The sequence below is a fragment of the Dipodomys merriami genome, unplaced genomic scaffold (assembly GCF_024711535.1).
Source record: "Dipodomys merriami isolate MVZ:Mamm:240054 unplaced genomic scaffold, mDipMer1.0.p SCAF_30, whole genome shotgun sequence".
In the NCBI taxonomy this organism is placed as follows: domain Eukaryota; kingdom Metazoa; phylum Chordata; class Mammalia; order Rodentia; family Heteromyidae; genus Dipodomys; species Dipodomys merriami.
In genome coordinates this window covers 4,175,925-4,201,901 of record NW_027204493.1, presented here as the reverse complement: position 1 = coordinate 4,201,901, position 25,977 = coordinate 4,175,925, and the positions used below count along the sequence as shown (strand labels likewise).

Below are 25,977 nucleotides of genomic sequence, written 5' to 3'. Positions count from 1 at the left end.
ATTTCACTGAAGTGGAAATGAAGGTGGATGAGCCGTCTAGACCAGGATGCAGGAGACTAGATGAGACTCCCTCTCTTAGGTTTCCTGCACATTCTTGGGCTCTCCATTAGTTCTTGGAGTCAGCATGTACGACTCCAGTACCCAATGTGCTCTTCTAAGCACTTGCATTGAGCATCTTTGAAGAAGGGAAACAAAAGGAATGATTGCTTGAAGGGGGAAGGATGGGGGTCAGGAATGGCTCTATAGGATCGGACCGCAGCGTGCAGAAAGTACATTTTTTGGGACGTTTTCCAGAACCCTGAATCATCCACTGAACGATGCTCTGTCTCCGCTGTCTGCATGGCCATCACCCCGTGGGGCTCAGACCGAAACATCTGAGAGTTACATCATTGGAAAGCGAGGCCTAAGAAGGGCCTGAAACGGCGCATGCGCCTGGAGGCTCTTTCCAGCCGCTATGGGGCTGTGTTGTGCAACTCAGGGAAGGCCTGCGTGATTAATGTTGGCTTTGCAGCCATCAGGTTTCCCAACTCGGAATGGCTTTATGGAGTGAGGAGTAGAACGGCCACATGTGCCCTGGCAGGCTGGGAACAGGGTGACTGGCGCACAGGAGGATGATGTAGCCACAGGTTTTCCTCCTCACCAGGTTCTTCTGGGAGATGCACGGGTGGGCTGCACGGCCCACCCGGGTGACAGAAGGGGCTGCGACCTGAGCCAGAACACAGTCAGCGTGTACTCACAGGAACCAGTCGACTGCGATGATGAGTGTGATGTCGTCAGTGGGCAGGCCCACGGATGTCAGCACGATGACCATGGTGACAAGGCCCGCCTGAGGGATCCCAGCTGCCCCGATACTGGCAGCCGTGGCCGTGATACTGTTGAAAAACAAAACAACACAGCACTGAAACCAGAAGACATTTGTACAACTCCTCCTCAGTGGACAGCACCCTGCAGAGCATACACACATCAGCTCGTGATCCGCCCTGTTATCAGAAGAGGATGTACTTCAGAAAAGGGAAAAAATAAAATCCCCGAGCTCAAAATAATCTTTACTTTGGGGCTTACTATGTGTCATCTGATATGCTAAGCATGGCTTATCTCACTTCATCTTTACAACAGCCCTCTTGAAGTTGTTCCAGCTGTTCAAACATTTGCAGTGAACCGAGTGGTGGGTGGCTATCTTCTTTTTCGTGTCCTGGAAAGTGTTTTGGAGGATCTAAAGTACAGTAGTCGAATGGGAAGAGTGTAGTGGTAGAGTGTTTACCTTGCATGTGTTGATGCCCTAGGTTCACTCTCCAGCATTGCCCAAAAATAAACACGAAACAACAAAAGTAAACAAAATCAACAAATACCCTCTTAGCCTTCCAAGTCAACTTGAACATTTAAAATTCAGTAGAGTTATAGTAATAGAGTTATAGAGTTATAGTTATAGTTTTTTTTCTTTGTGCCAGTACTGGAGCTTGAACTCAGGGGCTTGAACACTTGCTTAGCTTTTTTGTTCAAAACTGTTGCCTACCACTTAAGCCATATCTCCACTTCCAGCTTTTTGCTAGTTAATTGGAGATAAAGTTTTCGCATCCCCCCACCCCCACCCCAAACCTTGATCCTCAGATCTTAGTCTTCTGAGTAGCTAGGATTATAAGCATAAGTTTTTGTAACAATTTACTTCCAGTAACTCCCCTATGCCAGTGGAGGCTTGCAAAGAGCTTGAGTTTGTGTGATTATAGTGGACAGATATTAATTACTTAATTTATTAAAGTAAATGGGGTATGGACAAAGTTCTGCACCATTATCATTCCTCTTTCCTTGATGTGGAGTCACTGTGCACTGTCATTTGCCAAGTGTAGTGCCTGAGAGTCTAGTTTGTTCAATATGAGAGAAGGCTAATGAGAGAATGTAAAAATGTTTTTATGAATAACAGAGCCTTACCTAGAGCTGAAGTGGTATTGATAAAGTAATATGTCTGTGGCAGGAAGTGCTCGTGGTTCACTGTACGGTTCCCCTTCTCTGGTCATAGAATGAGCATCCAGCCTATGGGTACCCAGGAAGTTTACTGCACTTCCTAGCTTCCTTTTGGCAAGTAGAGTGAGTTATGGCCCAGGAGAAGTAGTTGGAAGTGATCCACCAACTTGCAGCCTATGATGCCTCCCTCTTCTTGCTGGCTGATCTTTGGAAGTGGGGTTGAGCCATCTGCACAAGGACAACACCCAAACCACAGCACCATTTCCTTAAACTATGGAGTGCCCCATTTAGCCTTGTGGAGCAAAGCTGCCTGGTTTAGGTCAATATTATTTTTCATTCTGTCACATGCAGCTGAACCTTTTTTTCTAACTTAGCTTTTCAGGCTTGTCACTAAGAGAACAAACTGGGAGTACACAGCACATGTGATATAATTACACAAAAAACATGAGCATGTCCATCCATAGAAAAGGTTTCTGAAAATCAAACATGAACAATGATCACCAACAAAAGATACGGAGTGTGATGGTGGCAAATAAGTGTTACTTTTACTTTATATACTTCTATGTTATTTGACTTTTGTTACCAATGCACAAGTGAAATACAAAAAGCTAATAAAGTATATAAATCTAAAAATAAATTATCCCCTCAAGCCACCTTCTGTTTCTGTGCAATACCCTACCTCAACAACTTCTTCACCCAGCCTTAATCATTCTCTCCTGTATTAAGATTGTGCTTAAGATACTAAGTAGAACTCTTTGCTTGTACCTGATGGTAATGATCTGTCCAAAGTTCAGTTCAAAGTTGTTAACTTGAGCGATGAAAATGGCAGCCAGTGCCTCATAGAGCGCTGTCCCATCCATGTTAATGGTGGCACCCACAGGGAGCACAAATCTGGTGATGCGTTTGTCAACACCATTATTTTCTTCCAGGCACTTGAAGGTGATGGGTAGGGTGGCAGAACTAAGAACAGGAAAACAATGTCAGCTGAGTGTCCTCCTGGTAGTTCTGACGGTATCAGTGTTTGATCTCTTGTATAGATAGTTCTTTCTTCCCTGCGTCCTAACTTACAGGGAACTAAGTCAGCACTTGTCTAAAGGGCTAGAAACAGTGTGATCACTTGGCAGTTCTGCTTCTGGGTTTTGCCCAGGCATCACTTGTGATTACTCCCACAGCAGACAGCCTGAGCCAGCTCACCCTGCCATTTCTCCCTCAGTCAGATGTCAACTGGGAGAGGAGGGAATGGTAAAGGACAGGAAAGAAGGGTGGTTGACTTCCACCTCCAAACAGAGTCCCAAATAGATAAGACGATCAGCATCAGAGGTGAAAAGGTCAATTCATTATTCCTGAAGTTGTAAACCCAGGACAAAATGCTTCTACCTGCTTCTTACCCAAAGAGCTCTGGTCACAAGGAACAAGTTCCACATCTACACACACACCTTGAAGAGGTCCCCAGCGCTGTGAAGAGTGCTTGCAGCAACCCTCCAATGAAAACCCAAGGGTTCTTCCGGGTTACCAGGAAGTAGAGGAGTGGCAGGACGATGACTGCATGAATGAGCAGGCCAATAATGACTGTCACCGTGTACATGGCAAGCTGTCCCCCAATCACGCCCATGTCCTCCATCTCAACAATTTTGCCTGCGACCAGGAAGAGGATGCCCAGAGGGGCATACCTATGGAGAAACAGCAAGTTATCCCATGTGAACTACCAAGCAGTAAGAAACAACAAAACATGGTGTTTTATTTTGCTGAACTTTGACTTGGCCTTTCTAAGGAATTACATGATTTTCGATCTCCTTGAATCTGTCGTATTTCACTTAATAGGTTTGTATTCACTTGCATACCACACGATGTATTTACTTATGCGTTTATAAGCTAAATCTAGCTTGCATATATAAAACATTCATCTTTGGTCTTTCTGGGCCTGACTTACCTTCACTTGTCATAGCTTTTTTCCAGGTCTTTCCATTTCTTTACAAATGGTACAATATCATTCTTTCTAATGGATGAGTAAAATTCCGTGTGTGTGTGTGTGTGTGTGTGTGTGTGTGTGTGTATGTGTGTGTGTCCTATTTTCTTCATCCATTTTGCCATTGAGGAGCATCTGGGCTGACTCCATACTTTGGCTATGATGAATAGAGCTGCAAAAAATATGATTGGTTTGGTGGCTTTACTGTATCCTGGTTTGTAATCTTTTGGGTAAATTCTTAGGTGTGAATTGCTAGATTGTAGCAAATTTAAAATACCAAGAACTGGGTCCTGAAAAGCAGTGGTGTGGGGTCAAGAAGAAAGGGGTAGACAAAGAGGAGAATAGGGGAAAATGTAGTCAAGAGTCCCATGTATATCCTACGAAATTAAGAAGAGTGATGGAGCCGGGCGCTGGTGGCTCACGCCTATAATCCTAGCTACTCAGGAGGCTGAGATCTGAGGATCACGGTTCAAAGCCAGCCCGGGCAGGAGAGACAGTGAGACTCCTATCTCCAATAAACCACCAGAAAACCGGAAGTGGCGCTGTAGCTCAAGTGGTAGAGTGCTCGCCTTGAGCTGAAGAGCTGAGGGACAGTGCCCAGGCCCAGAGTTCAAGCCCCACGACCAACAAAAAAAAAAAAAAAAAAAGAGTGATGGAGGAAGTAGATGGGGAAGGGATGAATGAGAATGTTGAAAGGGGTAACACTGATCAAGATAAATTGTATTCATAAACTGTTTTGTTAAATGGAAACGCCTTTGTATAACTAATTAAAGGTAACAATAAAAAGAAAAACAGCAACTACAAAACAAAACAAAAAAATAGGGAACATGGTGGGAAAGAGTGGATTTCCAAACTGTCCAGTACGGGATAGTATTACGACTTGTAGAAACTATACATTTCTTTCTTTTCTATTTTAAATGTAATTTTCCCCTGGATATTTCCCCTGGGATTGCTCTAGCATATTTGTTTCCTTTTATACTTGTGGGAGAAAAAGGGAAGTGTTAGGAGTTTTGGTACCCACCCCCATTTTCTTGGACAGTTTTCCTTTCCTGAGATGTCCCTTTCCACCTTGCTGCTGACCCTTGGCTAAGTACTGCAACTGTCACAATTCATCATAACACTATCCAGACTTTGGGAAGTATTTTCCACACACAGTTGGCTCCCCAAATGAAAGCATGAACATAGAGGGCCATGTCAGTGGTTCAGATTTGCAGTCAGCTTTTCTTAATCCTAGGGCCACCTTCATTACTTCTGTCCATAGCTACATATCACTTACAATATCATATTTTCTTTAAAGCACCTGTTTTACTGACGTAGATTTACTTTCAGAGAACATTTTATGCTATTGGGCAAACAGGAAACTGGAACCATTCACCATAGATCATAAAATAAATTCAAAGCAATTAAAGTTAATAACATGCAAGTATGTACTACTACAATCAGTTCCTAGGTGTTCTAATTAACTATGACAAGCCGTTATTGCCATTTGTGAGCTTTCCCTTGCAGACTGTAAGAATGAGAAACTGACCACAAATTGACTTGTACACACCCAAATAGCCCTGTTTGTTCAAAGGCCCTACTGCCTAGTTTTCGACTGCCTTTGTGTGAGGTGTGCAGTAAACTATAACCAAACACATCACCAAAAACAGAACAGCCAATCACTCAAAGAGAAAGGTCTGCTGGGAACAGCGGAGGACTTAATGTAACTTGAAAACTACAATGCTTCTTTTAAAAGTCCTTAGAATGTGGGCCAGGAAATCATAGAAGTACCTGTTTTCAAAATGCAATAACTCAAAAGTTGAATGTGTAGGCGAATGTACAGCTAGCAATGTGACATGTGAGGTTCATTCAGTGCTCTTGAATGGGCTTCTTTCATAAAAGAGGTGAAAGGTGGAGGGATTTTAATAATATGAAGATAAATGTCCACTCTCAGCCCTGCCAGGATTTCAAAGGAGCCTTCCAAGTGGAGGCCCCTGTAGAGACTACATTCTGATTTGTCTTTGTGCTCAAGTTCATATTCATCTTGTTCATAGCCCTAAAAAGTGGATTTCTCTAGGCTTTAGTGGCATTAGAGACAAAGGACATTTTTAATCATGTTGGTGAGTGGATGCTTTTCTCAGTAATTGATGCTTTTCTGCAGCAGGTGCCAAGGTAGGTCGTGGGTATTAAAAATAAAGGATAAAAGAGCAGTAACCCCCACATGAGGCATAAACCAAGCAAAGGGTTCTCTCCCTGCTGGGGAGATGACTTTTCAAGGCCAAGACTCTCCTTTGGACTAAGCCTTTTCCTTTGTCTCTTGCTCTGAACATTATTAAAGGAAGTTCCATTATAAATTGTGGCTTAGCATTCCATAATATTTCCCATGAAACCTCCATGAGTCCCTCTGTACATTGCAACAGAACTGCCATGAATAGTTCTTTCCTAGTGTTCAAACAGAGACATATTTCCATTTTTCTGATGGTCTTGGACCTGTGGGTTTGCTTTCTTTTTCAGTGGGGAGAGATTCTCCTCTCACATTTTGTGAGACTCTTAGTCCTTTAGGTCTCGACCGCCACCTCCCCCGAAAAAGAAATGACCTGTAGGCCTTTCTTACCATTCAAGGCAGAGTTTAATTTTATGCCTTCTCCCCAGTAACCTGCTATTTAATTTTATTTCATTTTAGTTTTTCACAGCATTTAGGACTTAAGACATAGTTACTTTATTTGCTTGTTTTTGTTGTTGTTGTTGTTTTGTTTTGTTTTTTTGTCTGTCTCCCTGAAAAGCATGTAAGATCCAACATTCTTGTATGGTCTCTTCACTTATGGGTCTACAGAGCGTTCTTATCATATAACAAGCACTGCATAACTAAATAGATGCAAAGTGGGATTCTATAGGCTTCAATGACCTAGAAGAGTTGACACCTTTTGGAAATAGGGAAGTGAACTTAAAATAGGCTTGCAGATAGGTTCAAGACCTTAAAGGGCCAGTAATGCATCGATTACCTGTGCTTTCCAGAGTGAGACCATTAGAATCAGGCATTGGCTTGGTGAGGCATTTTCCTCAGAACAGAACTCATGGGGATGGCAAAAACATCATGTATATAGTTATATAGCAAATGGAAATACATACCACATTACCACTGCGACCAATCTCATGATGGCTTCATTAAGTGAATCAAAGAAGTCTCTCAGGGCTTGTCCCTGTTCCTTCATGTTCCCAATCACGAAACCAAAGCACATGGAAAAAACAACCAGTCCCAGGGCATTGACTCCATTCACAGATCCTGGAACAGGGACTAGCTCTTCCCTGATACGAGTGAGAGTCTCCATGGCCTCTGACACATTGTTTACCACGGCACCCAGGAGTGTTTCATTGGACTGAATAGGCACTTTAAAGCTTCTCTTCTCATAGCTGGTTTTAAACTTAAAAATAAAAAGCACAACAGGAATGAGCTGATTTTAATTTTTCTTTATCCATTGTTGCCATCCAAATTTTCTACAATGATAAACATTATTCTGCATTCAGAAGATCCTGTAGAAAGTATGAAGTTATCTATCTATCTACCTATTTATCTACCTATGTGTCTGTCTATGTTTCTATGTATGTATGTATCTACCATCCATCTATCCTAATCTGTGGCAATTCCTTATTCTTCAGGAAGACACACATATTCATATAAATCACTACACACACACACACACACACACACACACACACACAAACAAACACACTCAAATACATAATATCATAAAATCATCATAGGAAAGAGATGTCTGGTGAAAGATATTGTTCTAAATATGCATAGTCATGTACTTTTGCTTTCTTCCAAAACCCTAATAAAATCATTATAATGGGGTTTAAAAAAATTCATAAGCCTAGATGTTCAGAAGTTCTTTCCTTTTCTATGGGGATCATGCTATGGGATTATGGAGAAATCACCTAACATCCATTCTTTAAATTCCACAGTTGTGCAACTGGGATAACTGGGCTGGGATAACCTCCAAGGGTTGCAGTGATGATCAAATTAAAGATACTAGGTAAGAATACCATATAAAAATGTAAGCTAAGCCGGGCGCTGGTGGCTCACGCCTGTAATCCTAGCTACTCAGGAGACTGAGATCTGAGGATCGCGGTTCAAAGCCAGCCCGGGCAGGAGAGACCGTGAGACTCCTATCTCCAATAAACCACCAGAAAACCGGAAGTGGCGCTGTAGCTCAAGTGGTAGAGCGCTCGCCTTGAGCTGAAGAGCTGAGGGACAGCTCCCAGGCCCAGAGTTCAAGCCCCACGACCGACCAAAAAAAAAAAAAAAAAGTAAGCTATTACATTAACATTGGTTAATGTGCACAATGAAAGCCCTTCAGGAATTAGACCTGGCTGGAGATTGCAGTGGATTATTAAACATGAAAAAATCTCAAAACCAGGCTTCAAGCCATTTCTGATATCAATTCTTTTTTTTAAATTGCATTCTTTTAAAAAGGATTCAGGTGGACCTGTTGCAACAATGAGAAGTACAAAATGTCATGTCAAAACCAACTTTACAATGTCGGTGTGGGGGGGGTAGGGAGGTATAATTGGGTGGGGGGAGGGGGGAGGCTGGGAAGGGAGGTGAAGGGTAAACAAAGGAGGAGGCTGCAATGCTTGGTAAGAAATGTATGCATTATCCTGCCCATGTAATTGTAGCCCCTCTGTACAGTATGTTCTCAAATAAAATAAAATTAAATTAAAAAATATTTTTAATTGTAAAGATACTGTACAGAAGGGTTATAGTTACATAAGTAAGGCAATGGGCACATTTCCTATAGACCATTGTTACCCCCTCCTTGATATCATCAATTCTTAATGATATGTGCCTTCCTGATTAGTAGCTGATGATGGCAATTCTCCAAATCTGTAGTGTATTTTTCTCTACCTCAAGAGCTGAGTTTCCCCACAACTTCTGCATAAGTTGGCCAGACAAGATTGCCGAGAACATTGCTGTGACCACAGAAAACAATTAAGCCTATTTTGCTATGCATTTAGCAACAGTAGGATTCCATGATAGTGAAGGTGGTAAAGTATCAGTCAGGGTCATAATGTGTAGCTCTTGACTAGTTAAAGAGGAAAAAAGGAGGCCGTGTATGAAGTGCTCAGCCATGACTTTGTAAAGTGACACACTTTCTGGTCCATTGGGAAATTACTAGTCCCAAACAAGGACGTGGCCAGCTGTCAATGCTGTGGTCACACCCTTGAACAATCAGTGGTCTTGCTGGCCATTTTAAGCAAAAGAAAATTGTATTCCAGTCAACTTTCTCATCTCTTTGCTTTGCTGGGTGCTTATGTATTTGATAGATTAACTTGGGTAGATTTTTCAATCCTGATTATCCTTTCATCTCTTTCTTCTTAAATATAGCTTGTAGCCTTTTCAAAAGCAGCACCATCATTTGCATTTTGGTCTAAACCAACTAGATCTGGGGAGAAACATTTGCTAACTCTTGAAAATCTTGTACATGCCAAAGTACAAAAAGTACAATAAATCTGCACCAGTCAGTAATTTTTTCATCTGAAAGCTAAAACAGCATTTTTTTTTTTATATCACTCAGTGCCAGCTGGCTAACTGGAATAGTCACCAACCTCATGGTGCTAGGGTTGGCTGGTTGTGTTAAAAGGTGTTTATTAGGGACTGGGAGTGGTAGAGTGCTTGCCTTGCATGCATGAGGCCTGGGTTCGATTCCTCAGCACCACATAGCAGAAAGAGCTGGAAGTGGCGCTGTGGCTCAAGTGGTAGAGCACTAGCCTTGAGCTGAAGAGCTGAGGGACAGCACCCAGGCCCAGACTGCAGGCCCTATGACTGACAAAAAAGGGGGTTTATTATTTATTATTATCATTGTTTTATGAATAAAGGAAGAGTTTAGCTGCTTAATTTTTTATTAAAAAAGGATTCTTGTAATGTACGTGTACATTACCTTTAAAAAATAGTCTTAATAGAATTTTTGTTGTTGTTGTTGTTGGACATGGAGCTTGAACTCCCTGAGCATTTTCCCTCAAGGCCAGCACTCTACCACTTTGAGCCAGTTTTCTAGTGGTTAATTGAGGATGAGTCTCATGGACTTTCCTGCCGTGGCAGGCTTTGAACTGCCATCCCCAGATCTCAGCCTCCTGAATAGCTAGGATAACAGGCCCATTGGTGCCTGACTTAATAGAATTTTTAAGAAGGAAGAAAAAAATCAAAGGAAGTCTTGGATGTGTAAACTCTGCTTCTCCACGAGATTGGCTTTTGTTTCCTTTTACAGATCCCAACAGGAAAGTTCGGAAATTACAACAGGGGTGAATTGACACCATCTGGAGAAGTGTTTGGAAACTATTATTTGATTCAGAATGTCTGTTTTATATTTGGGGCAACAGAGCTTTTATAGTCAATTGAGGTTAGAATGAACTTTACTGATTTTTAAAATCTCTTTATGGCAGAATGCATTTCTGCCCACTGCGCAGCGAGCTAAGATTTGCTTGACTATGAAGCTGAGGGGAAGTGGACATGACCAGAGCTTCCAGGTAGCTGTCTCATCACCCTGGGTGTTGATTTCTAGGAAGCAGAATGGAATAGTTGGAAGAGAAGAGCATTTATAGTCATCACAATGGATCTGAATTCTGAGTTCTACATCTGCCATTTACTACCTGTGAGAACTTGTGCTGGTTACATAGGCTCTCTCCATTCTTAAACATGAGCGGCCTCATCAGTGAAATAGACAGTGATACTCATCGCATTGCTGTGAAGACTAAATATAACATTAGTGCTTGGCACACAGCAGGCATTCCATACATGATGGTGCCATTCTTTCTGATACGGGTCTCCTTCAGACTCCCGAAGGCCCTTCATAGACTTCTAATAAACATTCCAATGATGTTTTTAAACCAAACCCAGGAACTGGAATAATCTCTCTAATCTTTATAGAAAGCTGTTATGGAGTTTGCCTACTTCATGGGCTTTTGCGTGTCAGCTGTGGGGGACAGGGAGAGAAGACTGTCTTGATTAGCTCTCAATAAAAACAGAGATTCAGTGTGGTATTTATATGCAAGAAACACTGTGTCTAGCAGCTAGGGGGCCTTCAATGGAAGGTAAGAGCCACCACTTTCCCCAAATTTCCCAGAGGATCCTCATGCTTTCCATGTGGTTGCAAGAGAAGTGATTCTTATTGTAGACAAATGGGGGTAGAAAAAAAGGGCTCTGCTTGGTTTGAATGCCAAAGAGGAATTTTAAAGGGGAATTAGTGGTTGTAGAATGTTTACCTGTTTAAAGCAGGCTTCCACCAGATTTGGAGGGAACATGTTCCTGCAAAGAAAATAGTAGTCACTTGAAAAATTTGGCAGAGAGGAACTTTGTTCCTTACATACTGCTTCTTTGTGTCTAAAGCAAGGACTCCCTTGAACCAAGTACCAGATGGAAAAAGTGAAAAGTCATTTTTCTGACTTGAAATGGGACATATGTTTGTTCCTAAAGTGTGACCTATGCAATCAATATTTTGCAAAGAAGTGTTCAATTCAACTGCCATTTTGTCAGCCAAACACATTCTTCATTCAGCCATTTTATCAAAACCCTGTTCCTAAGAAGAATCAAAGGGAGGTCCAAATGCCTTTTGTTAACACCGTGGCTGACTGAGCTTTTGGTCAGTCACAGTCATCTTTGGTATTACACCAAGTGTTTAAGGAACAAAAGCTCTCAAAACGCATAGTTGGACGGTGGAACTTTTTTTTCTGTAACAAAGACTTGTTAGACATTCTGGAGAATGGACATGAGATTGAATAGTTTTCATTGGAGACATGAACTTCAAATTTTGTGGTAGGGTTTGCCATGTCTTCAAAGACTGTGTCAGGATAATGTTCAGGCAATGATCTGGTCAGGGAATAGGACATTGACCAAGCTATGGCATCCATTTATGTTAAAGAGGGAGTGGGTAAAGTCACCATTAGAGAGCCAAGATTTCCATCTTAGACTTGGAGAAGACACAGAACCAAGGTAGATATGAGCTAAGAATTCCAGATGTAAACTATCAAAATCAGACCTGAAGGCTTTAAACTTATACCTTTCTTTGTATGATCCAGACTGCCCTACTTCCTTTCCCTTCTATATGTTTGTTTTTTATGCTAGAAGTATGCTTTCAGAAGATTCCAGATGAATGCTCAAGTGACAGCATATGGACAGGATGTTCATATACTCATCAATAAGGTAAAGAGGAAGAGAAACTCACAGGCCTCTGATAGACCAGGCTGGAGATCCCATTTTCAAGATCTCAGTTTTTCAAATAAAGATAGGAATTACAGTGAAAGACATTACAACAAAATACTCTTAATCCAAACTCCCTAAGGTAGAGTTCATGGAAATATGGTAAAAAAACAAAACAGAAAAATGAAAAAACCCACTTTAACTAACTATACAAACTAAACAAAAACATATTAATAGGTTGCTAACCTGGTATGGAATAATGTTATAGGGTGGCTTGTTATCTTCAGATTATTGTGATTGACTTCCTAAAACTGGTTTTGGAAAAGAAAGTTCCATGAGGGCTGTGCATAGTGGCTACCAGGGAGGTAAAGATAGGATTGTGGTTTTAGGCCAGCCTGGGTAAAAAAGTTAGTATCAGCCTCTTTTAGTCAGTGACACCTCTGAGGAGGGCAAAACAAAACAAAAACATCTCTTGAAACTCTGTCTGAAAAATACTGGAAGCAAAAAACTGGGCTGTATTTGCCTGACAAGTGGAAAGTTCTGAGATCAAATTCCAGAACTGCCAAAAAGAAGAAAAAAAGAAAAACAAGCTCATGCCCCTTGCAGTTGGGTGGTAACTATAGATGGATCACATGAAGTCACCCATGGTAGGAATGAGGGGTGCTGCTGAGGATAGCCTCTGATACTCTGCTGCCCGTATCTCCAGGGGGTCTAACTGCCACAGTTGAGATAGAGTATAAAATCAGTCCCTTGGAGGAACTTCCTTCAGATGGTTGACAGAAAGCTTTTAGAATAGGTATCAAGTCCATTTGCAAACAAGTTGTTAATTAAGAAGGGGTGGGGGCTGGGAGGGAGGAAGTTCAATCTTGAGAAGACAAGTCTGATGGGGGACTGCAAAAAATGGATAGGGATCTAGAGACCTGTGCCAAGACAGCTTCCATTTGTCCCTTTTCCATTTGTCCACCTTCCATTCTTCTCTGAGCCCTGGGAACTGACCTCCATGGACGGTGGCATATGAATTCCTTCACTTCTATGGTCTAACAGCAGGTATTGACAGATCCCTGAGAAGTGGATGTATCCATTGTATCCATTCTTCCAACTCTTTCCTTGACAGGTTAGTGGCAGCACCCTTCCTCCAATGAAAGCTAGGTGTCCTACTCTCAGGCCTTTCTCCCATGACTATGGCTCTTTCTTGGTTCCAGAAACAAAATAGCTTCCTAATACTGTTAATCCTCTGGCACCTCATCCCTTGGGGGTTCCTTCAACCCTGACAGCACCTTTGCAAACCTTCTTTACTGATTAACTTCTGAGCATGCAGCATGCTCCTTTCTAAGACTTGACTGATACTAGGGCAGAAGTGTAGTGAGAGAAAACAGGAAAGTACCAAGATCAAATTTTGGCTCACTTCACAGTTCTGTGAAAGGCCAGTTCCCATCAAGTCTGTTTTCAAGAGTTAGATAAGACTCATTTGTAGTGGGTCTGGTTGTGACATAAAACAACGCTGGAGAAACTATCACTTAGTCTTTTATTACTGTTCTGTCAACTCTCTTTTTTCATAGGAAGTACAAAAAGAAAAAGCCAAGGAAAGGAGTGATCAGCAGATCTTCAAATACCCTGCTGGAAGCGTATTTTTACATATAGTAAACAATGATACAGACGCAAGTTCTGAATTAGCAGTCATGTGATTAGACTAAAAACTAGTCTTCAACATTAAGGCTTGTGAAAAATTAAGAATGACTAATATTCCAAGACAAATTGCACAACCAAGAGAACTTAGTGATGAGGTTCTGAATCCTAAAGGCAGGACTCTCAAAGTCTATCACTTTCGCTTCTCCTCATTATTTCTAAGAGAATGGAAAATTGATCCTGGATTTATTTTCTGTGAGAAGATGCTTCTTTCAGATACTCTTCCATGACTCATGGTACAAAGGATGAGGTGGTCAGAATATACCCAAGAGCTGGGCCTGCAAGGACGTACCTGATTAAATCCAGGAAGGCATCTGCAGCAGTCACTTGTACAATTTTGCCTTCTCTGTACATGTTTTCCTTTGTGCCCTTCCCAGGATGGATGATGAGGACAATGATTATGCCAATCACCACAGCAATGATGGTGGTAGTCATGTAATAGACTACAGCTCGCATTCCCATCTTCCCTGATGCCTTACTATCTAGGGCCGCCATTCCTGGTGAAGGCAAACAGAAGATTTTTGGGAAGTCAGTCCAAGGGATTCTTTAGTGGGAGATAATGGGAACAGCATTTCCTTCTACACTCTCTTTTCCTTTGCCCACCCAGCAATACATACTATGAGAACTCGGCCCCCGATCTACTCAGATCACAAAAGGTGCAGGGGGAGGGGAAGCCATGGGAGATGTAGACACTATTTGTATCAGTGAACGTGTGAGAGAACCCATTTGCTGCCCTAAAAATTGATTCCGGGTGGCCAAATATTATCAGCTCTCTAATAGTTTGAAAGTCTCTCCTCCATTTTCATTGGTTGGAAATACCTACAACTATGAGGTATAAGGTAGTTTGTGTGTCTATCTGTGTGTATAACAGGACACTAAACATTTCTGACAGGGTTTGATGAAGAGGAATCTCTCCTCTTTTTACCAATTCAGTACTTTAACTTGAGTCCTATGTCTTCAGAAAGTCTCTTGTAAATATGTTGAATACATGAATTGATCAACTGAATGAACAGATGAATTAATATTTACTTATAAACTGAACAAAAAAATTCAGATAGGATAATCTAAGCTTATTCAAGTTCAAGCACTGTGACGATTCTCACAGGTGAATTGGCATTAAATAATTTTCCTAAAAATGTATCATTTTATATGTTTTGTAGAATCTTTTTTGATGTCTTTTATGCAAAATGTTATTATTCTAATTACTTGCTGATCTATCTTCAGTTTGCATTTCAAGTAAACATTAAGTTCTAAAACCCAAGTTCTCTGTTTCACTTCACCTCTTCTAATTAATCTTAAAACTATTAGGTTGGTGGAGTTCTTATTCTTGTACTCTGTCTTCTTCTACTTTGTCCCATAGGGACATATTTTGTTACATAAATCTAAGATACCTTCTCATGTTAAAACACTTTTCCCCCCTCATTTTCAGAAATTTAAGTTTCACTTAGTTGAAAATGGAGACAAAACTTGAAAGGTTTCTCCAATGGTGTAAGCTAATTCAAGAGACATATCTCTTGGGTTGGAAAACAACTGGACCTGACATAAAACTCTCAAAAAACAAAATTATTAAGCTAGGGCCCAGTGGTTTATGCCTGTAATCCTAGCTCCTTAGGAAGTTGAGATCTGAGAATTCCAGTTGAAGCCAGCCTGGGCAGAAAAGTCTGTGAGACTCTTATCTCCAATCAACCGCCAAAAAGCTGGATGTGAAGCTCTGGCTCAATTAATAGAGCACCAGCCTTGAGTGAAAAAGCTCAGGAATAGCACCCAGTCCCTGAGTTCAAGACCCAGGACCAGTGCCCAAAACAAAAAACAAAAGCCAAACAAAAATCCACCTAAAAAACTACAATATGGGCTTTTCAGTTTCATTAGTTGTTCATCTCCTTTCTTCTTTCTTTATCCTCCTCAAACCCATTATAACACTAAAATCCAATTATAGTATAATCCAATTATAGTTAGAGTGTTTTCCTTACTGTTTAAAATTGTGATTCCATGAATGTACTAAAAGGTTATATTACATTGCAAGGTAGATAACAAATTTTAATGGCGGTTTCATACTTAGATAGTGACCATGTTCACACAAATATATTTAGAAAAAGGTAAGTATTAAAAAAATAGTGTCTATTGGAAAAAAATTATATTATGTGAAGTAAGCCAGGCCCCAAGAAACGTAGGTCCTATGGTTTTCTTTGGTCAAAAGCTATGTATATATGACCATATAAGATGATGTTAAGTGAAATGAACCCCAAGATAGGGACACAAGTGTTTTTTTTCTTTCCTTCTATTGTTTTTAATGTATTTATAATATACTATGTGATTTTTTTGTTTCTTTGGTATGTTTCCCCCCCACCCCCAAGGTATAACTCCTGTTTTCACTGTATTTGATGTTGGTGTCCTGCATCTTGTATATATATATTTTTTTCTAATTTGGAGAGGGGAAGGACACACAAAGCTTAAATAGGGATACAGGTTGACCCATTGTAACAATGAGATGTATAAGACACTATGTTGAAAACGAACTTTACAACTTCAGGGCGGTGGGAGGGGGGAAGGGAGGAGCTGGGGAAGTGGGGAGGGAAGGGATGGTAGGGGAAAAAACAAAAGAGGAGGTAACAAAGCTCAGTATAAAATGTACTCATTACCTTACTCATGTAACTGTAACCCCTCTGTACAGTATTTTTACAATAAAAAATGTACAAAAAAGTGCCTATGTCAGATAACACAGTTTAAGAATTGTCCAAATTTGGATTTGCTATGATTTAGGATTTACCCAAAACTATTGTTACAAAGGTAATTGGAGGTGAGAATTGAAGCACTGACTTTCCATTTACAGTCTCACTTATATCTGAATTATATAGTTTATAACGCTCATAGTATGCCCTTATGTAAATTTTCACATAGGATTATATTTTAACAAGAGCCCATTTGGCAGATTAAAAACTAACTCAAGTCTAAGACTCTAGTTAACTTCAAGTAGAATGGAACAAGAACTCAAACTCAGGTATTATGTCATTCAACATGAGCTTCCTGCCCAAATGGACTTTAGTGCATGAACTTTAAACCTCATTTATCTCTGTCTAGCTTCTTGATACCCATTGCTAAAAATCAACTTATTGAGATGGCACCATTTAAATACATCAGTTATGTTATAAATGATCTCAGCCAAAGTATCTCATCTCTCTATTTTCTTCTCAGGTATGAGTCACATGTCAAAATATCTTGGCTTTGCTGTGCTTGCAAAAATTTCTGTAGGAAGGGGCTCACTCTTTCCCATGACTGTCTGAAGTTGGCACCATAGCCAGCAATCCCTCTGGTTCTTTTCCTGTCCACTAATGTAAGTACAAAAGGCCGGATATTTGACCCTCTTGCCCACAATGGCCAACCTGTGCTATTCAGGGAGAACACTGGTGGTCAAGACAGCACGAAGACCCCAGCCTGACAGTGGAATGGCAAAAATTATCTCAATACCCACAGCTAGAAGGCTAGCAACTTTTGGAGATAAATTTTATAGGCTTAAAAATATTTCAGAAAATGAAAACCAACATGCAAGTATTTTCTCCAAACTTTCTAATTTCGAAATAGCTGAAGAAAACCATCAAAAGACATTTTCTTAGCACACAAGAGAACCAACAGCCCAAATAAGGCCTCCTTCACCTCTGTGTATGGGGTCTTTCTTTTAAAAAGAGAATAAACTGACATTGTTTCCACCCAGGAAAGGGACAGATAGGAACTCTTTAGAGGCCATTTCTCTCCTTTTCCTACAGGAGTCCCATAGGATCACTTGCTCATCTCAGTTCCTTGGATATTCCAACTTGTAAAACTAAAGAAACCACCAGCAACAAGGCCATGCACTGTTACCAGGGCAACAGCAGGACAGATGTACACATCTGCTACACATACAATGACCTTGATACTGGTCGAACCAGGAAAACAGGAAGAGCTCTGGAAGATAAAAGTCCAAGTGAGCAGAGCATCGTCCTTCTTCTCCCACACCAGAACCCTGTGACCATCCTCTTGCCCTAGCCTCATGAAATATGAGAGACTAAGCTTTATACTAGAGACTAAACACACATGTCAGAATGTCTGGGCAAGGCCTAAGCGCTAAATCACTTTGTATAAAGGGAAGCTTCGGCAGAGATCCCTAAAAGTATGGAAAGGGAAAGTTGTCATTCATTTTAAAATATAGGAGAGAAAGGACACTGGGGTGGTGGCGAGACAGGAAATCACATGGGCATGGAGGTACTTGTCAGGGTGATTACAGGATCCACACATTCATCGAAGTGTATGTTTGAGGCACACATTTGGATGTAGTAAAGGTAAAAAAATGATCTTACTGTCTGTTTTCATTGTATCTGGGCTTATCTAAACCAGGTTTATTTTTTTACTGGGAAAATCAAGACTCTCTTACTTACTCTTTACTGGGAAAACCAAGACTCTTGAAACACACAAAAAAAGTCTTATATTGTATTCTCACTTGAGTACCATGATAACTCATCTGGGTACAAAGGGTTTGTGTGTTCTGTAGATTTTGAGTACACTTTCATGTTGACTCATTCATCAGGTCCTGCTTCTGACTGATGCTATGTTTATTTGATTCAATGTCAATTATACAAATGTAGATATTGCTGATGACTATGTACAAAGGAAGAAACAAGAGACCAGAAAAGTTAAGTAACTTGCCTAATGTTGCACAGCTAATTTGTGGCAGTGGCAGAGTCCAAACTTACACATCCCAAAGAGTATCCTTGTGGCTAGACCCCTCTTTTTTTATGGGCAAGCTGGGAAATACACTTGCTTGTCCTCTATGTGATTTTTCTAGCCTTCTTACACTGATCTCAATGTTGACCTGCCTGGCTAGAGGAAATTCTATGGAGAGAGGTAATTGTGGAAGGTCTCTGTCTAATTTCTCCACATTCCTTAGATCTCCTGGAAGGTTAAATTGATTAATACTACCTATCAGAAGGGATAGAGAGAAAGAATAGAACACCATAAATTCTTCTTCATTTCTAGAAAAACAGGCCAGAGAATGCACATTCTAGTAGAGGTTGGAGGGCCATGAAATCTTGCTGCCTGTGAACATTGTGAAAAATCAACCTATCAAGCCAGGCGTCTGTGGCTCATGCCTGTAAACCTAGCTATTCAGAAGGCTGAGACCTAAGAATCATGGTTCAAAGCCAGCCTGGGCAGAAAAGTCCTGTGGAAATCTTATCTCCAATAAACTGCTCTAAAATGGGAAATGGTGCTGTGGCTCAAGTGGTAGATTGCTAGCCTTGAGCACAGAGGCTCAGGAACAGTGCCCAGGTCCTGAGTTCAAGCCCTGCAATTAACAACAACCAAAAAAACCCCCCACTACCTATCAATAACCAATCATCAAGCAGGCAAACTGGAAATCTATCAGATGTTCACCATTGAATTAAGTGCCAAAAAGAGACTGAACAGTATGATTTCTAGAATGTTAAGGATTAAAGTTTTGTTTCAAACACTGGGTAATTTAGTCAGTAATCATAGAAGAGAGGAGAAGAAGAGAATTTCTTGAAGTAAACATGTAATTACTTCTTTATTAAGAAGATAGTCTTTCAGCAATCTATTTAGCACAACAAATATGTACCAAATTCATGGTATTTTTTTTCTTTTTGGAAAGGCAAGGAGGGACTGTTTCATAAATATGTATGTTAGAACTCTGTACGTCTGCATTATAAATTAGATTTCTTTTGGTACAATATTTGCTGTGGCTTCTTGGATAAGTGGAAGATGTTTTCAGCCAGATATTAAAGGGTAATGCAACTGATGCAACTTTCCAAGGCTTTGTCATTTGCACGGATTTTATTTTCTTGTCTGCTGAAAAATCTATGTTATAAATGAACATTTTTCAGTCCATGCTCCCCTCCCTCCCCGCCACAACAGTTCCTATCTCTAGGTTTTGAAACATGAAATCTATAAAAGCAGGCTTCTGTTTTGAATTGTCTTTCTACATATCCTCATGATGCTTCATTGTTCTTCCAAGGCCTCTGGACCAGGCCCAGAAAGAGCAGAGAAAGGCGAGGGTAGCTGCTGATTCAGGAAGACTGTTCTGCTTCGGTTTTCAGTTCATTTTAGATGTACGCCTCTACAATACGCTTCTCAAACATGCATCTAATGAAAGCCGCCTGTTCCCAGCCCTCCTAGAATTTCAAGAGGGGCCGTTTACAGCAAGAAACCCAAAGATGAGCTCTAGTGTGTACCGTATTCATAGGAATACAAGGTGATGGAGTTTTTAAGATAGAAAAACTACACTTTAAAAATACTCTATGCCTCATAGTTTCATATTGAGACATAGGTCTCTGTGTCTAGAGCAGCTGTCCTTGCTGGCTTTAAGGCATATGGTCACCCCAGAAAGAAGAGGGGGGCAGAGGACCCAAAATACCAAAGAAATCATTTGAAATTTCTGTTGAAAAACTATCAGCATATTTTCTGCACCCAAGAATTTTCTTCTGGCCCCTTGATAAATTAGAGTACAACACACTACAATGTTCTGTGATTCTATGGGTTCTGGAACAGAAGGCTAATCTTTAAAAGGTAGGTTCCAAATTGTTGGTTAAGAATGCTTGTATCACAATTTTGAAGCATTTCCTGTAAGACGATTGACGATTGTAACCTCGGAACTTGGTCTAAAAGACCAAGGACTTAGGGCCAAACTCAGGTATTCTAAGAAGCACATTCCTTTAAAAAAATTATGGCACAGTAATTTAAAATGCAGGCTATGCCAGTGGAATATCTGGATTCTACTTCTGACCCTACTACCACATGGCCCCTTTAAGTTTCTCAGTTTTCTTCTCTGTAAACCGTGAATTACCACAGCTTTCTCCTAGGGTTTTCAGTGGGACAGAGGGACTCCTAGATGGTACATGGCACACAGGAAGAACTCAAGCCATTATGATTACTAATTAAGAAGATAAATGATAAGTATACTATTCACCGAGGATTATTTTACCTCTCCAAGCCTCCAATGCTCATCTAGACAAAAAGAATAAACAAACAAAGCAGGCCTTTGATAAATGATGGTTACATTCGATCTGTCTTTCTCTACTAGACTTTCAATGCCAAGAGAGTGGGACACTTGGTTTTATTCATTGCTGTAGCTTCACTGAAAAAACGAAAACAAAACAACCAAATCCAAGCACCATTAGAATAGTGCCTGATGTTCTAAAAGGTATTCAATAATTATTTGTTGATTAAATGGTCATTGTTATTTGTTGTGCTGAGGAGAGACAATATTCCTTTTTTTTTGACACTTAGATTGGGTTACTGTAAGGATTATAAATATTAACTTTGCTTTATTTGGAAATATTCTGAAATTCGGGCTTGCCAAATTGTCAGGTGGGTTGGATTTCCCTCGATTAATTCAAAATAGTGAGGTTCATTCTGTCTGGAAAAATGAGAGATAGACATTCTGTGCAAACAGCAGCTAAGCAAAGCCAGCATCCCCTGGGACTTCATTTCTGGAGCTGAGGGCTCATTTAATGAGTCATCATAGATGGTCAGCAGAGGGGCTGGCAATGTGGCTTAGTGGTAGAGTGCTTGCCTAACATGCATAAAGCTCTGAGTTCGATTCCTCAGTACCCCATACACAGAAAAGGCCAGAAATGGTGCTGTGGCTCAAGTGGTAGAGTGCTAGCCTTGAGCAAAAGAAGCTCAGGGGCAGTGCCCAGGCCCTGAGTTCAAGCCCCAGGACTGGCAGACACTCAAAAAAAAAAGGTCAGCAAAACAGGATGCTAGCAAACCTCTTCTCATCATCACAGGCACTTTTCCTTCCCATTCTTCCTTTTTCTTCTCTTTCTTTGCTATTTCCCCCCAGCCTTTGTTAATATAATTCATTCTCTCAGATGAGCCTACACTAATATTATTGTTCTATCTGTCCATCATCATCAGAGGAAAGCTAAAAAGACAACAAAAGAAGTGTAGAAACAGAAATGGTAGGAGAGATGAAATCTAAACAAGAATGCTATCTGTGGAGGTGATGAGACCAATTTAGTGGGTTATCACTGGTATTTTTTTTTATCAATGAATGAAAGAGAAGAGAAGAGAAAGTACCAAAATGCATCGTGTGTGGTTAAAGAAAGTATTGATTCATGTTTTTAGCTCTGTATGTAAGTGTACATGTGTCAGGACACACTGTAAAAATGCATTCTTTCATGTAGGTTCAAGTTTGCCAACTCAAAGGATAGCAAGGACCTTAAGAAGGAGGCCTTCTGATTATCAGTACATTTTATGACCTTGGACTAACCTACCATATGCAATTCACTTCATGGAACTTTAAGAAAGCAACTAACTTTTATTAGTGATTCCTAGTGAAAAGTGTTAAAACATCTTTGTAAAGAGCTAAGGAAGATTTTGTAGCATTTGCAGTCAATTAAGTTACAAGTCTCTCTCTCTTTTTTAATCAAGGACCATAGTTTCCTTCCTATGATGGCTGTTCATAATATCCCCAGACTTGCTAGGTTATTATCCATAACACCATTTAACTTTATAAGATTGTATTGTATGAAGCCAAGTAAAATACTGCTTGTGATGGCCCATAATTTATCAGGCAAATTGATTTAAAAAAAAAAAAATTGACCCTGAAAACTAGTGAAAGACTCTTTTTCTTTGAGCTGTAGTGTTCCCTAGGAAAAAAAATGAAACGTCAAAAAGCAAAAGAAAAACATTTTTTTTGAGGTTATGAAGAGGAAAAACTCAGTGGAGCAGACAATATTACCAGTGGGCAGAAAAAGTCCAATAAATCACTTTTATCCCTAGACGGGTAAGGACTGAGCAAACAATCCTTTTCTCTGGGTACCATTAGCAGCTAAGAATGAATGTACGTATAAGGAAACAGTGAGGGTGAATGGAGATCCAAATTTTACACCACTGTGACCTCTAAAATTAAAGAGAATCTAGTGTCGTTTGGGTTAACCCGTGGGTGCAGGCGACCTCGCATGGGGACTGGCCAGTGGGGACCTGTGAGTGCGGGTCCCTTACTCTTCTCTCTGCGCTGGTTGGTCCCTGACCTTTCAATAGAGTCTCCCTGCAGCCTAGCCCAGGCGTGTGATGGTTCCGGACCTGAGGTTTCCCCAGAGCCCACCGCTGGGACTTCCTCTCTCACCAAGGTCACCGGAAAACTCTGAATTTCTCTTCTCAGAGGCCCACAGCTGTCGGCAACGAGACCCACTGCGAGGTGATTTAGATACCCATTTACCCTTCGCATTAGCCCATCCTTCGCTCACAGTATTGGAATGTGCCACACAATATGCTTTTTTGAAGAGGAACCAGAGAGTCATTCATCTTCTTTATGTGTGCTAAGCAGAGCAAGAGGGAGAGGCGAGCGGACCCGCGACCGGGCTGGGGAGTAGTGATTAGTAACAGCTGACAGCCTCAGACCAAGACCCTTTCTTTGGTTACCTCATTGTTAACTGCTGAGCATAAAGGAATGACTGTCCTTCTGCCAAGATTTAGAAACCCAGGACCACAGAAAACAGCAGCGAAAAGGGAAATGTGTGTTGGGAAGCAGAAGCAATGGGCAGACTAAAGTGACTTGTGGTCATACCTGTAGAGCTAGCTTGGAAAGAAGCCTCTATCCAGTGGGAAGATGTGAAGCCCTTTAAGGGGCTGGGGGTGGCATGGAGGGGCACATCCACAGTCACCCACCGAGAGCACTAACATTAGTGGGAAAGTAGGTGAAGGCACGAACAGAAGGAGCTGTGGAGGCAATGAATTACTTTGATTTAATGAGAGGAAGTTCTTTGAAGACCCCAGAGTCTCCCCCCCCCCACCCTTTCCTTTTCTCCCCTAAAGAATCGTGACTTCCAATCAACTACTTAGATGAGTAGTTTGCAATTTCCAAAATAGCCCTCTTTCCTGAGGATTGTGCTTCCTCTATGGAAAAGACCTGGCTTGCCATTCTTGAGGAAGATGATCAGGACAGCAAGTTTCCTAGTTGGCAGAATACTCAATGGCCATCACTGAATTCTTCAACCGGGCTCTACTTGTCCAAGGTTAACCAAAGGGCACCTCTAGCTGACTGCACAGCATGTCAGACTTCAAGGGGTGCCCTTTCTTCCCACGGAAGGCCTGTCTCTCACAGAAAGAAAAGGAATTGAACTGAAAGCCTCATCGAAGTGGAAAGCAACATATGGGTGTTGAAAAGCAGTTGGACCTGGCCATGCTTCCCAAGAGAACAGCTGGGGCGGGGGTCTGACTCCTGGCCAGGCACTGAGTCTGGGGAGTTAGCTGACTCCTGGGGCCAAAGAAGCCACACACACTGTGTGAACCAATGTCCACTCTCCTCCAGCCGGACCTCAGTTCCTTGGCATGGAAAGATTCTGGGACCAGACACAACCTTGAGTACTCTGAATTGGACTGAGGTTAAGTTTGTGTCGTGAGACTGAAATGCAGATTTATTTTTTCCTTTCAAAAAGATGTTTTTCTTGTTTAAAAAAAATATCAGAGAATAAAGCATGTTCACATGATCTGTTTTCTGAATTAAATCCAGAGATGTGAATTTTACTTACTCCATAAAAGAATGCAGAATAAAGAAAATTCAAATCTGCATTTTGGCCAGTAAAGAGAGTGTGCTGAATTGAAATCTATGGAGATGGTATTGAGTGTTGAGGACAGGAGAAAGGGAAGGCTGTGGAGAGAATTGACAGAATGCAGGAAGGGAAAACACCCAAGAGGAGAGAATGTAAGACTGAAAAGGAGAGAAAAATGGATGGAGCAAAAGTTCACTAGGTGCTTTTATCGCAGCATATTTCCTGGGCTGTAGCCAACATCACTCCCTTTTAGATCTGATTAGTTTTCTCAGCATTTAAAAGCTCATCAATTGTTCTTACCTAATCTATAAAGGAATAGTCACACCCAGAGACTCAGAGATAATATTCTCACAGCTACCTGCACCAAACAATAAAGCAATATCACCTCATAAAGTAAAAAAACAAAACAAAACTGTGCTCAGCTCTGGAATTGGTCAGTTTTCCTCATCTCTGCCTTATGCATAGTGAGAGAAAATTCTCTCCTTGGAACAAGAAAAATGACGTTTTTGCCCCTAAAACCAAGAACAACAAATGGAATTGTAATGTTCCTGATATAGTCCACAAGTTGTGGCCAACACTTTTATAGTTTTCTTTCTCTTTTTTCCCCAGAGAATGGAGGTGTTTCATACTCTATTTTTATAATATGTATGTGTAGAATTTCTTTTTCCTTCTCAACTTCCTAGTTTAATGTCTTCTTTCAAGAAGTATTAGGGAGGGAAGGGATGGTAGGGGAAAAACAAAGGAGGAGGCAATAATGCTTGGTAAGAAATGTACTCATTACCTTGCTCTTGTAACTATAACCCTTCTGTACAGTTTTTTTTACAATAAAAAACATATAAAAATACTCCAAAAATAGTTGTGAAAGTCTCAAACTTCACTTATCCTAAATAGACTTCAGGGATCTAGGAGGGTACTCAAAGAAAGAAAGCTAAACTACAACTGGCTGATTTGCTATTGATGGGGCTGGTGGAAGGATACATGGTGTAGGGGCTGGTAGAATACTTTGTTAGCATGGAGCTGAGGAAGAGGGTGGGTAGGAGTACAGTCATCAACGTCTGCAAAAGCACACTAGCGCGTATGGATACATTTTTGTAAATTACTTATAGTAAATTACACCCCTACACACACCCTCCCCAAATGTGAGAGTGTGTGAGGAGTGAGGATATTGTCATTACAAAGGAAACAAGGATCAAAGGCTTATACACAATGTAAAGCAAGACAGGTTGCAAAATACTAATTTTAAATGAACAATTCACAGAGCTATGACTACCTCGTTGCAAGTAATGAACTGACTTGGTGAGGTGGTGAAGTTATTTAAGAATAATTTGCTTCTCATAGAAGTATTAATTGCTTCCGGAACCGAAAAGTTTTCATGGATCCATGTATTTATTCAACATTTATTAAGCATCTTCTTGACTATTCTGGCCAAAGACATGGTAATTAGGCTTTTAATATGCAAGTGTTCTTCTGTATCCTCAGAAAATGGCTCCAGAACCATCCCATACACCAAATCTGTGGATATTCTCATTCTTTATGTAAAATGATGTCGTATATATTTGTAACTTACACACTCACACCTTCTTTAATGCCCCCCCCACCAAACAATGCAAATGCAATATAATAGTTGTTACAGTAGTGATTAGCAT

General features: G+C 40.7%; 1 protein-coding gene across 2 annotated transcripts in view; it reads right to left on the bottom strand.

Annotated features, from left to right (window-relative positions):
- Positions 1 to 25,977, bottom strand: part of Slc1a3 (solute carrier family 1 member 3) — a 90,746-nt gene that overhangs the window by 3,474 nt on the left and 61,295 nt on the right. For both annotated transcript variants that reach the window (XM_070041042.1, XM_070041043.1), the window contains exons 4-9: positions 14,080 to 14,284; positions 11,168 to 11,210; positions 7,034 to 7,326; positions 3,396 to 3,629; positions 2,725 to 2,919; positions 738 to 872 (exon numbers count right to left, since the gene is read on the bottom strand). In XM_070041042.1, the coding sequence (XP_069897143.1) occupies positions 738 to 872; positions 2,725 to 2,919; positions 3,396 to 3,629; positions 7,034 to 7,326; positions 11,168 to 11,210; positions 14,080 to 14,284 (1,105 nt within the window). The remainder of the gene's footprint in view (positions 1 to 737; positions 873 to 2,724; positions 2,920 to 3,395; positions 3,630 to 7,033; positions 7,327 to 11,167; positions 11,211 to 14,079; positions 14,285 to 25,977) is intronic.